The sequence below is a fragment of the Heterodontus francisci genome, chromosome 4 (assembly GCF_036365525.1).
Source record: "Heterodontus francisci isolate sHetFra1 chromosome 4, sHetFra1.hap1, whole genome shotgun sequence".
Taxonomy (NCBI): domain Eukaryota; kingdom Metazoa; phylum Chordata; class Chondrichthyes; order Heterodontiformes; family Heterodontidae; genus Heterodontus; species Heterodontus francisci.
Window position 1 is genome coordinate 156580350 of NC_090374.1, and position 16302 is coordinate 156596651.

Consider the following 16302-nt stretch of genomic DNA (forward strand, 5'->3'; position numbering starts at 1 on the left):
CTGACTATCTTTGATTAATCCCTGCCTCTCCAAGTGGAGATTAATCCTGTCCCTCAGAATTTTTTACAATTGTTTCCCTACCACTGATGTTAGACTCACTGGCCTGTAATTACCTAGTATATCCTTAATACCTTTCTTGAATAATAGTACCACATTCACTGTCCTCCAGTCCTCTGGCACTTCTCCTGTGGCCAGAGAGGATTTGAAAATTTATGTCAGAGCCCCTGCAATCTCCTCCCATGCCTCACATAGCAGCCTGGGATACATCTCATCTGGGTCTGAGGATGTATCCATTTTTAAACCCACTAAAACCACTAATACCTCCTCCCTTTCAATGTTAATTTGTTCAAGTATATCACAATCCCCCTCCCTGATCTCTACACCTACATCGTCCTTCTCCAGAGTGAACATAGATGAAAAGTAATAATTTAAAACATCACCTATGTCCTCCGGCTGCACACACAGATTGCCACTTTGGTCCTTAATTTGCCCTACTCTTTCCCTGGTTATCCTCTCGCCCTTAATATATTTATAAAACGCCTTGGGATTTTCCTTTATCTTGCATCCAGAGGTTGCTTGGATATATAACCAGCTGAGACCTTACGAGCTTCAGGCACCCAATAGTGCGATTCTCAAACAGAACCAAAGTCAACTCAGAGAGCTGCATGACAACACTTCATGTAACAACCCTGTGGCATTACGGACACGTTCAAAGACAAAATATGAAGATAAACGTACAGCATCTACGAGTGCAGAGGAAGAACATGCTGACCAGAGTTCCGAGTCACCAGAGTCTCAGAGGAGCCATCAAGACGACCTCAGCCCTGGGAAGTGGTTTACAATAACAGAATCAAGATGAATAAGAAAACCTCCTCCATGTTTGAGAGAGTGTTAAACTTATTCACTTGAAAATAATGTTTTGTTTTAATAATGCAGAGTTAGTCCAAACTGCAACATCATTGTGTATTGTACATATGTTTTTATCTTTGGAAAAAAGGGCGATGTTGTGGTGTGACCTTAAGAGCAGACCAACTTAAGAAACTGTAAGCGTAGGTCACTGGAGGAAGTGATGTTGCATCACACATGACCAAAAAGTTGTGGGTGTAGCCCGACAGAGTGAGATGTGCTTAGATGTGGCTCGTGCAGTAACTGTTTGTATATATATATATATTTATGTTCTAGTTAAGTTATAATAAAAACAAAAATTTTCTTTGAATATTACTTGTAGTCCTATGGGTCCTACAATAGTTCACATATCAAAGAAACAAGTAATGTTGCAAACCAATTCATAAATTTCTCCTAGGTGTCTAGATACTGCAACCCAGCATGTCCCAGCACTCGAAAGCCATTATACCACTCCAGGAAGGTACAGCAAAGACATTGCTGCTGTAAATGATCATTTTAAATTCTATTGCAAAAAAACAATTTATTCCTAGAACATATGAACTAGGAGCAGAAGTAGGCCATTCGGCCCCTCTAGACTGCTCCACCATTTAATAAGATCATGGCTGATCTGTGTCTTGAATTCCACATTCCCATCTACCCCTGATAACCTTTGATTCCCTGCCTAACAAGAATCTATCTACTCCTGCCTTGAAATTATTCAATGACTCCGCCTTCACCATCTTCTGAGGCAGAGGGTTCCAAAGTCACACAATCCTCTGAGAGAAAAAATGTCTTCTCATCTCTGTCCTAAAAGTGCAACCCCTAATTTTAAACTGTGTTCTAGTTCTGAACTCCCTCACAAGAGGAAACATCCTCTCCACATCCACCTTGCAAGACCATTCAGGATCTTATATTCTTCAATCAAGTCTTCCCTCACTCTTCTAAACTCCAGTGAAAACAAGACCAGTCTATCCAACCTTTCCTCATAAGACAACCTGCTGATTCCAGGTGTCCATCTAGTAAACCTCCTCTGAACCACCTCAAAAGCATTTACATCCTTCCTTAAATAAGGAGGCCAAGACTGCACACAGTATTTAAGATGTAGTCCCACCAATGCCCTGTACAACTGAAGCATAACATCCTTATTTTTATTCTCTATTCCTCTCGTAATAAAGGATAGCATCCATTAGCCTTCTTTATTACTTACTGTACCTGCATACTACCTTTTTGTAACTCATGCATTAGAACACCTAGATCCCGCTGCAACTCAGAATTCTGCAGTCATTCTCCATTTAAGTAATACCCTGCTTTTTTATTCTTCCTACTAAAGTGAACAACTTCTCATTTTCCCACATTATACTCCATCTGCCAGATTTTCACCCAGTCACTCAACCTATCAATATTGGTCTGCAAGCTCCTTATGTCCTCTTCAAAACATCCTTTCCTACCTATCTTTGTGTCATCTGCAAATTTAGCTACCATGCCATCGCTTCCTTCATCTAAGTCATTGGTATAAATTGTAAAAATTTGAAGCCTCAGCACAGACCCCTGCGGGAGGCCATGGGAGGCCAATCAGAAAAGGACCCATTTGTGCATACTCTCTGTTTTCTGCCAGCCAGCCAATCTTCTATCAATGCTAATATGTTACCCACTACACCATGAGCTCCTACTTTGCGCAATAATCTTTTATGTGGCAACTTGTCAAATGCCTTCTGGAAATACAAGTACAGTACGTCAACGGGCTCCCCTTTATCCATGGCACGTGTTACTCCTTCAAAGAACTCCAATAAATTAGTTAAACATGATCTTCCTTTCACAAAGCCATGTCGACTATACCCGATTACCTTGAGTTTTTCATGTGCCCAGCTGTAGCCTCCTTAATGATTGACTCTAACACCTTCCCCACGACAGACATCAAGCTAACTGACCTATAGTTACCTGTTTTCTGCGTTCCCCCCTTCTTGAATTATATTTGCTATTTTCCAGTCTGATGGAACCTTACCAGAATCTAGCAAATTTTGAAAAATTAACACCAATGCATCTACTACCTCATTAGCCACTTCTTTTAAGACCCTAGAATGAAGACCATCAGGACCCGGGGACTTGTCAGCCCACAGCTCCATCAGTTTGGTCAGTACCACCTCCCTGGTGATTGTAATTTCACCAAGTTCCTCTCCTTCCTTCCACCTCCTGATTTACAGCTATTACAGGAATGTTTTAGAATCCTCTATAGTGAAGACAGAAGCAAAATATTTGTTAATTTCATCCGCCATTCCTTATTATCTACTATTAACTCCCCATTCTCACTCTCTAGAGGACCAACACTCACTTGACTTACTCTTTTCCTTTTTAAATACCTGTAGAAACTCTTGCTATCCATTTTTACATTTCTAGCTAGCTTCCTCTCATACTCTAATTTATTTCTCCTGATTAACCTTTTAGTCATTCACTGCTGTTCTTTATATTCTGACCAAACATCTGACCTGCCACTCATCCTTGTGCAATTATATGCTTTTTCCTTAAGATTGATGGTTTCTTTAACTTATTTAGTTAAAATGGATGATGGGTTTATTTATTTTTATAGTAGTAATATACTTATTCTGAATATTCTGAAATATCCCCTTGAATGTCTGCCACTGCTTCTCTATTGATCTATCTCCCAGTTCACTTCAGCTAGCTCAGCTTTCATGCCCGCATAGTTGCCCTTCTTTAAGTTTAAAATACTAGTCTAAGACTCACTCTTCTCTCTTTCAAACAGAATGTAAAATTCAATCATATTCTGGTCGCTGCTACCTAGAGGTGCCTTTACTCTGAGGTCATTAATTAATCCTGTCATATTATACAATATCAAGTCTAATATAACCTGTTCTCTGGTTGGTTCCACAATGTGCTGCTCTAAGAAACTATCTCGAAACGATTCTATGAACTCCTCATCCAGGCAACTATTGCCAATCTGATTTTTCCAGTTTAAAAAAATCACCCATGATTACTGACATCCCTTTATCACAAGCACCCATTATTTCGTTTTGTATACTTTGTCCTACATTATGGTTACTGTTAGGGAGCCTGTAAACCACCCCCAATACTGTCTTCTTTCCCCTACCATTCCTCATCTCCACCCAAACCCATTCTACATCCTGATCTCCTGAAACATGAGACATATGCAATGCATATGGTGCAATTACATGAACCATTTTATAGCACTTGAAAAAGAAACATACATATGCAGAATACATTCTTCTGTTGTATTAAAATATGACAAAGGAACACAAGCAATGGGGCAGTTCCTGTTGTGTGATGATCTTAAGAGTGGACCACCTTAATAAGCTGTGAGTGAATGTCACTGGAGGAAGTGATGTTGCATCACACATGACCAGGAATTTGTGGATGTAGCCCGGCAGAGTGAAATGTGTGTAGATGTGGCTCGTGCAGTTACTGTTTGTGTATATATGTTCTAGGTAAAGTATAATAAAAACCCACATTTTCTTCAGATATTACTTGTAGTGCTGTGAGTCTTTCAATAGTTCACCTATCAAAGGAACAAGAAGTATTACAAATCCTGCCATGGTAACCAACAAAGTTTATATTTTCACACACATTGGAAAAAGACCATTATATGATAAGACACTCGGATGTGTAATAAATATAATACATCCTGACAGTGGGACGTTACTGGGTTTATTTCAACTGTGAGTTAAAGAAAAAAAAGAATTTGCATTTATGTCTCACCTTTCCCAATCTCGGGATGTCCAAAAGAGCTTTACAGCCAATGAAGTACTTTTTGAAGTGTAGTGGCTGTTGTAATATAGGAAATGTGGCAACCAATTTACACACAAGGGCCCATGAACAGCATTGTGTTAATGAGCAGATCATTTGTTTTTGTGATATTTCTTGAGGGATAAATGTTTACCAGAACACCAAGAGAACTCCACTGCCCTTCTTTAATTGAAATCTTTTACATCCATGGCACTGATGTGTGTTTTCCTGCCAATCTGGCTCCCTAATGGGCCCAGAGTTGTAGACCCATCCACAGGTATGGGGAGAACGGGAATGCTTCACACTTAGCTTCAGGTAATCGTGCCAAGCCACTAATGGATAAGTTGACCCTAACTAAGGCAGGAACAGGAAACATTCCTTGTACACTTCTTGATGCAGTGATACATTTCAGTTAAAAACATTGCACAACACACATGGAGTTACATTCAGACATCATTAACTAATTTTGACCTGTACTGATTCTCACATTTTCCACTACTAAACCACCTGACTGTTAAACACATTTCAGGCCTTTTCATACATTAACTAGGTATGTTTTTGTCATGCATTACTTAATTTTAATGTGTTTAAGCTTCGGCCTGATGTGAAGCATTTTTCTACTTAGAAAAATTCAGACAGTGTGTTGACCCAGGTCACTTTAAATAGAACAAGCTTGCACTCCTCCTAGTGTTGCTTACCAGTCAATCACACACATTTTTGAGAGAGAAAAAGTGGTGCTCATAAAATAGAGAAAATAATGATTTACAAAAGATAAAATTACAAAAGGGAAAATATAAATGCTACTACTGACTATTGTCTAAGATTATTTGACTGGATATGCTATATGCGAAACAGTAAATGCAGTTTAGGAAAGCAGAAATGCAGTTTATCACAGCACATCACCTTGTGATTGTTCGGTGCGATTCTTGGCTTTGTATCATAACTTGTGCTTCCTCCTCCTCTCTCTTCTTCCTGCCCTCTTTCCCCTCTCCCTACTTCCATCGCTTCTCTATTGCTGTCACTCCCTCCCTCCCCTTCCTCACTTTCTCTTTCTCTTTCCCTCCCTCTCTCACTCCTCTACCTTTCTGTCTCTCTCCCTCCTTCTCTATCTGTCCCTCTTTATCCATCTAAATCTCCTTCTCCCCCCTCCCTCTCTTTCTCTCAGTTTCCCCCCACCTCTTCTGTGTTGTCCTGAATCAGTAACATAAGTGTACTATGTATTATTGTCTTTGAATACTGCAGAAGTCTTAATATGCTCTTTTGGAATGACTGCACTATTTTAGAAGAGATATTACCCATTTATTTTAAATGGATGATGCTTTCTCTAAAACAATGAAGTAATTCCATTCATGTTGAGTATACGTGTGTCATTATTTGTCAGCCTTATTTCAGAGCATTTAATTGGATGTAAAAGAATGATGGGTTCAGTTGGTGAAATATATCCCAAAACACAGATATATCATTGTGGATGTGAGGTGAAAGTAAATTAGAAACATTAGATAGACCTTAGTACTTCAAATTAGAAAATATTACAGTCGAGAGCCTAACTGAAAATTAGGCCCAAAAATGTACTCAATGTCGAGCCCATTTTGCCAATGTTAAGTCAAGCCCAAATATCTTCCCAATTTCATTAGAATGTGCCCAAACTTAAAATGGACATAAATCACCGTAAACAATCAGTGACCAATGAAATGGCACATCCGTACCACCTACTTCTTCGATGGGTCTTAAAGTATAAGTTTCAGCTTATTTCACCAACATTCATATGCATCAGGCACAGCATGTTTAGGAATTTGCAATCAGGAAGCTTTTCAATTTTTAATCTCACTTATACTTATGCTCTAAAAATGCATTGAAAGAAACAAAAAATACAGAGCAGGGCTTAGTGAGGATAAAGTTAAGGAAATAAATAAACACTAAAAAAATTCCAATTAAAGGACCAGAAAAATGATTTATTTCCTTCTGCACCTGAAAATTTGTCACAATGTTGAGAGGCCCCCACCTGAGCAAGGACAATTGGAGGATATTTGCATTTAAGAGTTGGGCAGGGTCAGTTCTCTGGATGGAGATTCAGTTGGATGGAGGGTTTGAAGGACAGACATAAAAGGTCGAGGATACTTGGATGTATTGCAGTTAGGAGCATAACTTCACTTACGACCAAATACCGATGATCTTTTAAGCTGTGCAAATGGTTTGCACCCAGATTATGAGTGTATCTGGGCACATGTGTTGAGGAAACTCCAACGCTACAACCTTTGAGCTTGCTCACTTAAGTAACTTGAATTAACAACTGCTCCCTCTCTTGCCACATTGTCAGAATTTAATTCAATAGTTTCCTGTAGTTAAAGTGGCCAGTTGAAAGATATCCAGACTTTGAAAGTTGAAAATGATGATGGTTACTTTGCTTGATTCCAAATTATACAATCATATCCCCAAAGGTCGGGACCTTGAACCCTCGTTGTTGTTGCCATCTGTAGCGCATTCTGCACATTGGGGTAGCTTCTGGGTCCTCAAACTCCGAGAATCCCAGCTTGTCCAAGATTTCAAAGACACCTGCTGGAGCCGCCACCTGTAAGGAACAAATAAGGGAATTACAGGGGATAGAGTTATGAGGTGGAGGAGTCTCCTGGTTAGAGTGGAGTTCCGACCTGTCGCTCAACTTCCACCCCAGCTCTGACCCATCTTCCTGGGCAGCGACTCATTAAGTATGAACAGCAAGCCTGCAGCCAGGGTCCATGTTCATCAAGAGGGAGTCTGCCATTGCAAGGGAGAAGAAACCCGACAGTACTGCAGCTGGGCCCATAAAGGAGACAGAAGTGCCCCAAAGATTACAAGAAATGCCCCATTGAAGGCCTCAGCTGAGACAGGGGACTGTGATGTAGGTCTGGGTTCAACGGTTTGGAGCAGGAGGCAACATACAAGGTCTCCCCTTTCATGGGGCACCTCAAAGATATTACCACCACTTTCCAGGAACCACAGCCAACTTCCCTATGGACTTCCTGGAATGATGATCCAATTAATGTTTCATTTATTTTCCACGTACAACATAAGAGTGCTTTAGTTTAACGACAGAGCTTCCTCTCTCTGGGGTATTGGCCTGTGTCATCTGTGAACATGTTGTTCTGATGTCACGCAGACTGAGTGCACATACCAACTAAATGTGAAGTAACTGCAGCTTTTCACAAACAGAATGAAATTTACACAATACTTTCCACTTCAAAAAATAACGAACTCCAGTCTGTGATGATATTTTGAGAGCTTTCTTCTACAAACATCCCTTACATTAAGTAAATTCCAGCTGACAACCCAGAGATGCACCAAACATGGCAAATTTTCTAAGTCACAGAACTACTTCATTCTAAATCTGGAAAAATAATTATTATTAAAAGACAAAGAATTAAATGAAATATACTTACATGTGTGTAGGTCATGGACACTAATCCTCTTTCAGCTTCAATGATGTTTCTAGCTGGTCTTCAGAGTTTGTAAAATGAGAGACTGATATATAACACCAACAGGCCCTGAAAGTATGAATTGAGCTTCCAGTGCTTGATGTTTGTGGGTGGACTGCTGCTCTGTATATAAGTGTCCTTTGTCACAGATGAAAGTGATATACAGTAATGCAAATAAACTGCGACTGAAATGCTTGTCTAAACCCAGGAAAAACTAGACGGCAAAATATGTTTCTTTACTTTAGCAGTGAAAACCCACCCAGCCTCTCTTTCACTGGTTGCCAGGGTAAATTTTCCTGAAAGCAGACTGTCTGAAATCAGGTCTGATCATAAAATGAGCAGTGTTGAACAAATTTGTTTTCTGCCAAGAAATTAATCAGACCAGATTTCTTAAAGATGCAGTGCATTCAGTTTTGGTGACCACTATAACAACTTGATTATCATCCAAAGAGGATCTCCTTCTTCATGTCAGCATTAGTTCAGTGCTCCCACTCTCACCTTTGAGTCAGAAGGTTGAGGGTTGAAGAGCCATTCCAGAGAATTGAGCACACAATCCAGGCTGGCACTTCAGTGCAGCACTGAGGGAGTGCTGCACTGTGGGAGGTGCTGTCTTTCCGATGAGGGGTTAAACTGAGGCCCCGTCTGATAGGCATAACAAAATTCCATGGCATTACTTCAAAGAAAAGCAGGGGAGTTTTCTCTGGATAACATTTAACCACCAACCAATGCTACCAAAACAGATGATCTGTTTATTTATTGCAGTGCTATTTGTGGGAACTTGCTGTGTGCAAATTGGCTGCTGTGTTTCCCGAGATGACAAAAGTGACTATACTTCAAATGAAATAGTTATGGAATGTGATATGGCTATGAAAAGCTATATATAAATGTGAGTTCTTCTTACTCATGTACTTTTATATTGTAAAACAAAACCAGACATGCTGCTAAAACACAAGGTAGAATCCCAAAGAACAATCATTCCAAATTCTAACTCCTCCCTCATGGCTGATGATCCTGCTCCCCTACCTCTTCAGTCCCTGGAACTTTAGTGCCTTAGTGTTTTCATGCATTGCAGAATAACCATGAACTTTGAGGTTTGGTTGACTGTACAGTGAAGGCTGTCATATGTTTTCAAAATATACTCATGACTTTGAAGGATCTCTGAGGATGTTTGGTGTTTTTATTATTAAAATGTATGAACTGGCTTCAACTGAATCATTTTAGCTTTAGAGCACTGAGATTCCTGCAACTGAAGGAACTGAACTAGCACACATGAAGCCTTTAAAGGAACAAGCTCCAGCAGTAACCAAACCCACTCACATCAAATCTCACAATGGGGCTCTCAGTCACTCCAAGAAATTCAATCAGAATACATTCATCAAATTTGAAGCAACATATGGTGATTGCAATGTGTAGTCTATTGAAAATTCTCCATTAGTTCATTCTGCATTGCCTCCACATCTTAAACTGACAGCCAAACTGAAGTACTTCTGAAGTGCACTCATTGTTGTTTGGTAGATAAATGTGGCAACCAATATCCACACAGCAGGGACCCACAAACAGCAATGAAAGAAGGAAAAATAACTTCCATTTATATTGCATCTTTTATCGCCTTAGGACCTGATGAATCATTTGTGAAGTGTACTTATCACTGCTTTGTAGGTAATCAGAGCAGCTGAATTGCACACAGTAAACGTTCACAAACAATGATCAGACAGCTAACCGGTTAATCTGTTCCGGAGATGTGGCTTGAGGGATTTATATTGACCAGGGCACCAGAAGAACTCCCCAGCTTTTCTCCAAATGGTGCCCTAAGATTTTTTACATCCACCTGAGATGGCAGACCAGGCCTCAGTTTAACATTTCATCCAAAATACAGCACCTCCAACAATTCAGCACTCTGTCAAAACTGCACTGAAATGATTCTGGGCTTAAGTCACTGGATCGGCTCAGGTTTATTGAGGGCGGAAGATGGAAGGTTAGCCAAAGAGCATTGAAATAGTCATGTCTGGAGTTAACAAAGCATAGATAAGGATTTCAACTGCAAATGAGCTGAAACAGAGATTAATACAGACTATATTATGGAGGCGAAAGTAGGTGAAGATATAGGATCAGAAGCTCAGATAAGGGTCAAATAAAACACTGTTTTTGTGAATGATCTGGTTCAGCCTCAGACAGTTACCAGGGAGTGAGAGGGAATCAGTGAGGAAATGGACTTTGTGGCAGGGGCTTAAGACAATGGCTTTGGTCTTCCCAATGTTTAATTGGAGAAAAATGAGGCTTAGCCAGGACTGGATGTAAGACAAGCAGCATGACAACATAGAAAGTAGTAGAGGAGTCGAGAGAGATGGCAGTGAGGTAGAGCTGGGTGTCTTCAGCATGCATGTGGAACCTGGTGTCATGTTGTTGGATGATGACACAGAGATGCAGCATGTAGCAACACAGGAACAGGAGTAGGGCATTCAGCCCCTTGAGCTTGTTCTGCTTTCAATCATATCATGGTTGAACTTTACCTTAACTCCTTCCAATTGCCTTGGTTCCATAACTCGTACAACCCTTGCCTAACAAAAATCTATCAATCTCTGTTTTGCAATTTTCAATTGATCTAACCTTGACAGCATTTTGGGAGAGTCATTTCCAGATTTCCACTACCCTTTGTGTTAAAAAAAGCTTTCTGATATCACCACTGAACAGCCTCGCTCTAATTTTAGGGTTATGCCCCTTTGTTCTGGAGTCTTCCACCAGGGGCAATTGTTTATTTCTATCTACTCTAACAAATCATTTAATCAATAAACACCTCAATTAGCTGCAGATACAACTGGATACATAAAGGTGAAATCAGGCAGAGGCACCATTTACAAGTCACAAGTCAGGAGTGTGTTGGAATACTCTCTACTTACCTGGATGAGTGCAGCTCCAACAACATTCAAAAAGCTCAAAACCATCCAAGACAAGGCAGCTCACTTGATCACCACCACCTTAAACATTCACTCCATCCACCACCAGCGCACAGTGGCAGCAGTGTGTACCATCTACAAGATGCACTGCTGCCACTTGCTGAGGCTCTTTCAACAGTACCTTCCAAACCCACAACTTCTACCACCTAGCAGGGCAGCAGATGAATGGGAACAACACCACCTGCAAGTTCCACTCCAAGTCACTCATAATCTATATTAATAACTTAGATGAAGAGACAGAGAGTAAGGTATCTAAGTTTGCTGATGATACAAAGGTAGGTGGATAGGTAAGCTGTGGGGAGGACACAGAGAGGGCTGCAAAGAGATATTGACAGGTTAATTCAGTGGGGAACAAGATGGCAGATGGAGTATAATGTAGGGAAGTGTGAAGTAATGCACTTTGGTCATAAGAATAGAAAAGCAGAATATTTTTTAAAAGTTGTGCAACTTGTAAGTGTCGATGTTCAAAGAGACTTAGGTGTGCTTGTACAACGAACACAGAAAGTTAACACACAGGTACAACAAGCAATTAGGAAGGCAAATGGCATGTTGGCCTTTATTGCAAGGGGATTGGAGTACAGGAAAAAGGAAGTATTGCTACAGTTCTACAGGGTAAGACCACATCTGTAATGCTGGGCTGATAAAATTCAGCCCACTGTGTGTAGTTTTAGTCTCCACATTTAAGAAAGGATATACTTGCATTGGAGGCAGTGCAGCGAAGGTTCACTAAATTGGTCCCTGGGATGTGGGGGTTGTCCTATGATGAGAATCTAAGTTAACTGGGCCTGTATTCTCTGAGTTTAGAGGAATGAGAGGTGATCGCATTGAAATACATAAGATTCTAAAGGGGCTGGATATGGTAGACACTGAGAGATTATTTCCGCTGGTCGGGGAATTTAAAACACGGGGACACAGTCTCAGGATAAGGGGCCAATCATTTAGGACTGAGATGAGGAGAAATTACTTCACTCGAAGGGTTGTCAGTCTTTGGAATTCTCTACCCCAGAGGGTTGTAGATGCTCCATCGTTGAATACATTTAAGACTGGGATAGACAGATTTTCTCTCAGGGAATCAAGGGGTATGGCGAGCAGGCGGGAAAGTGCAGTTGAATCCACTTTTTAAAGGGGCTGGATAGGGTAGACATTGAGAGATTATTTCCACTGGTCGGGAAATCTAAAACATGGGGGCACTGTCAACCATGATCGTTTTGAATGCGGAGCAGGCTTTATGGGCCAAATGGTCTACTCCTGCTCCTATTTCTTGTGTTCTTGTGACTTGGAACTATATTGCTGTTCTTTCACTGTCACTGGGGCAAAATACTAGAATTCCCTCCCTAATAGCACTGTGGGTGTACCTACACCACATGGACTGCAGCAGTTCAACAAGGTAGCTTGCCGTCACCTTCTCAAAAGCAGTTAGGGATGGGCAATAAATGCCGGCCTTGCCAGTGATGCCCACATCCCAAGAATGCGTAAAAAAAGTCCCACCCAGCTGGACAATAGAGAATGGTGTGGCAAACCATGTCAAAAGTTGCAAAGGGGTCAAGAAAGCTGAGGAGGCAGAGTGGATCATGGTTACAGTCATTTCTTTGACTTTGGGACTGTTTCAGTGTTGTGGCAAGGGTGGAAACCTGATTGCAGAGATTCAAACATGGAGTTGCAGGAAAAGTGGGCATGCATTTGGGAGGTGGCAACACATTCACGAACATAGGAGAGGTAAAGGAAGGTTGGAGATAAGTTGGTAGTTTGCAAGGGCAGTGGGATCACAGGTAGGGTTTTGCATATTTAACTATAAAAATTAAATTTGCTTTCATATCTCCACATACAGTTCTTAAATAAAAGCAAAATATTGCAGATGCTGGAAATCTGAAGTAAAAACAGAAAGTGCTGGAAATACACAGCAGGTCTGGCAGCATCTGTGGTGAGAGAAGCAGAGTTAATGACCTGAAACGTTAACTCTGCTTCTCTCTTCATGGATGCTGCCAGACCTGCTGAGTATTTCCAGCACTTTCTGTTTTTATTACAATTCTTAAATCCAGTTTGAGTTACACCAAGGCTATTTCAGTTTTGTAAAGCAGAAGGTGAAAACTGTAAGATATCTGATGAAGACCAGCATATCACAGGACCCAGAACACATGGAATGCAGAGTCCACATTGCTGACTGTGCAGTTATGTGGGAGAAAGACTACACATCTACAGCAGAATCCTTCACAGAGAGATCCTTGGTACTGCCACACAACTCTTCCAACACATTGAAAGGGTCATAGTGACTTCAGTGTATATGTTCTGCATCATCATCAAATGTGTGAATACTGCTTGCTTTTCTAGAATTGAGCTCAGCGCAGTATGGCTTTAACTAACCTCAACACAATAGTCAGGAAGCAGCCTATCGCCTCTCATTGTGACAGTGCTGGCTCTTTGCTAGAGCAATACAAAACTAATCTCCTGCTCTCTTCAGATATTCATGTACCTTCCTCTGCTCCAAATATTTATGAAGTGACTATTGACAAGCCCTGCTTCATGTTATTCACAACATATGATTTGGGTTTAAATTTAGGGTTAGGGCTAGGACTGGAAGCTAGAATTAGGGGCTGGGGTTATGTTCTTCTACAATATGCACTGCAGCTACTCACTAAGGCTCCTTCGACAGCACCTTTCAAACCTGTGACCTCTACCACCTAGAAGGACAAGGGCAACAGATGCATGGGAACATTACCACTTGCAAGTTCCCCTCCAAGCCACACACTACCCTGACTTGGAACTATATCGCCGTTCCTTCACTGTCGCTGGATCAAAGTTCTGGAACTCCCTTCCTAACAGCACTGTGGTTGTACCTACAACCCAAGAACTGCAGTGGTTTAAGAAGGCAGCTCACCACCACCTTCTCAAGGGTAATTAGGGAAGGGACATAAATGCTGGCCTAGCCATCCCATGAACAAATTGAAAAGGATGTTAGGGTTGGAATTAGTTGTTTAAGTTATGGTTACTGGTTAGGGGTAGGGGTTAATGTTAGGAGTTGGAGTTAAGGGTTAGAGACAGGTTAGTAGTTAGGGGCGTTAGTATTAGGGGTTAGAGATAGGGTGTTAGGGTTAGTGGTTCACTTACCAAGAAATCTCAGAGGATCAGAGTTAGGATTGAAGTTTCCTCATGCAAGCGATTAAATATTTCTCTGGCATCACTATTTGTGTTGCTGACAGTATTTTGGTTTGCTACCCTATGACCTACATCTACAGAATCTTTTTGTGAGTGCTTTTGCACTTTAGTCCATTTAGTACCCAGTCTATATTTTTCTGGACTTCAACAACTGAGCTATCCCTTTTCCAAATGATATACAAAGGCATATGATTTCCTGTACCATATATAATGCCAGTATATGGGTACAGAAATGCAGTGGTTATGTTATTGGTCTAGTAATCCAGAGTTTGATCGCAAGTTCAAATCATTCACCAATTTCCTAATGCCAGTCCCCACAATCTCCCCTCCACCAATCGCCACATCTGCTCTGTCACCCTGCCTTCCCAATCACACTGTGCCCCCTCCCCCCCCCACCAACATTCCCAGTTTCCATCCCTTATCTCCTTGTCCAGTCTGGCTAAATGTGACTGCAGTTCCACATCAATGTGGGTGACGAGTAACTGTCCTGTAAGGTGACTTAGGAAGTTATAATGCAGTGGTTCAAAAAGAAACTTCACTGCCACCTTCTCAAGGACAACTAGGGATGGGCAATAAATGCTGGCTTGGCCAGTAATGCCTATGTGCTAAGAATGAATAACAAAAATAGTTTGAAATTTTCAAGAGAGAATTGGTTCCATTGATGTGACACACTTCAAAGCCGACTTACATAACTTACATATTTTTCCTATGCACTCAGATGGAAGTTAATGTTTTGTCTCACAGCTACTTCAAGAGCACACTGAAACACCAGTAGCTTAAATCCCAGCTGTTTATAATGTGGAGTTTTCAACTGATGTCTTGTAAAATATATCAAAATTATTTGGTGAAGGTAGTGCAAGTACGGTGTAGTGTTAAAAGACATAGTTGTTAGGACTTATGGGACTTGATAGCTGGGTACAACACAATTAATTGTAAAGTCTGTTAATAATAATTTTTCTTTCTAAAATATTCCTGTATAGCTTAACTTTATTGAATAATCATGGCTAAAAATCATGCATAACTTTGTATAAACCTTTGTATGTATTATGGTGACATGTTAATCTACTAGCTAGAAGAGTGCCAGTATTTTAAGCCTGAAGGCAAAGCTTATGCGTGAATAATAAGTGCTGCTCCAGCATTGCGTGATGTGGTGCTCCTGGTCTTTGCTTACAATTCGAAGCCATCTCACAAACCCTAAAAGTCCTTTGTTTGCCCCAGTCTAATAATTCCCATATGCGACATTTCACCAAGGAGGATCCATCTGGCCACCTACCAATAACGGAGGGGGGTCAGGGTACGCGGGTGAGCATCAGCTTAATTTTACTGTATTTTCAATTGTACCAACCTCACTGGCCAAGAAATTCAGTTGCATTCAAAGAACGCAGGCCATCACAACCTCCCCCACCAATCAGCATGTCTGCCCATAACCTACCCTTAACTGAAGGCCAATGTGTCATACCTTGCCTGCGAGCTCTTGGCAGCTCATCGCCTCAACATTATTGAAGCCCAAAGTCCCATATCAGGGGCACCTCAAGACTCATCATGTAGATGCAAGGATTTCTCCCCCAGACAAGGTCCCAAAAACAAAAATGAAAGGGCAGATGAGGCCTGAGTTTAGTGTCTCATCCAAAAGCCAGGAACTCCAACAGAGTATCTACTCCTTCTGTACTGCATGAGAGTGCCAGCCTGGGTTATGTGCTCAAGTAAAGGAGTGGGACTTGAATCCACAGACTTCTGGCTCAAAGGCAAGACCACTGATCCACAACTGACACTGTTATAGAATGAGGGCATAAAATGGCATCACCATCTGTTGAAATCACCATTGAAATGCTCTGACCCTGATTTGCATGCACTCATGAGACTCCTGCATGTTTCAGATACGAGCTGTGCTCACAAGGATACATCTCAGCTCGACAATCGTACTGCACGTAAAAGCAGAAACAGCAAGCAGGAAGGTTTGGCAGCTGCTTTATTTCCAGGCTACTACGGCCCTGTTTTGTAACTAAAATGGGGCAGTAAGAATGAAAATCTAGACTGACACTTCATAGAACATAGAACATAGAACATTACAGCGCAGTACAGGCCCTTTGGCCCTCGATGTT

General features: G+C 41.1%; 1 protein-coding gene across 1 annotated transcript in view; it reads right to left on the minus strand.

The window, feature by feature from the left end:
• Positions 1–5816: 5816 nt before the first annotated feature.
• LOC137369343 (paladin-like) overlaps positions 5817–16302 on the minus strand; it is a 158546-nt gene continuing 148060 nt past the window's right edge. Inside the window, exon 20 of the mRNA XM_068030414.1 lies at positions 5817–7210. Within this exon, the coding sequence (XP_067886515.1) occupies positions 7058–7210 (153 nt within the window). The 3' untranslated portion in view covers positions 5817–7057. The remainder of the gene's footprint in view (positions 7211–16302) is intronic.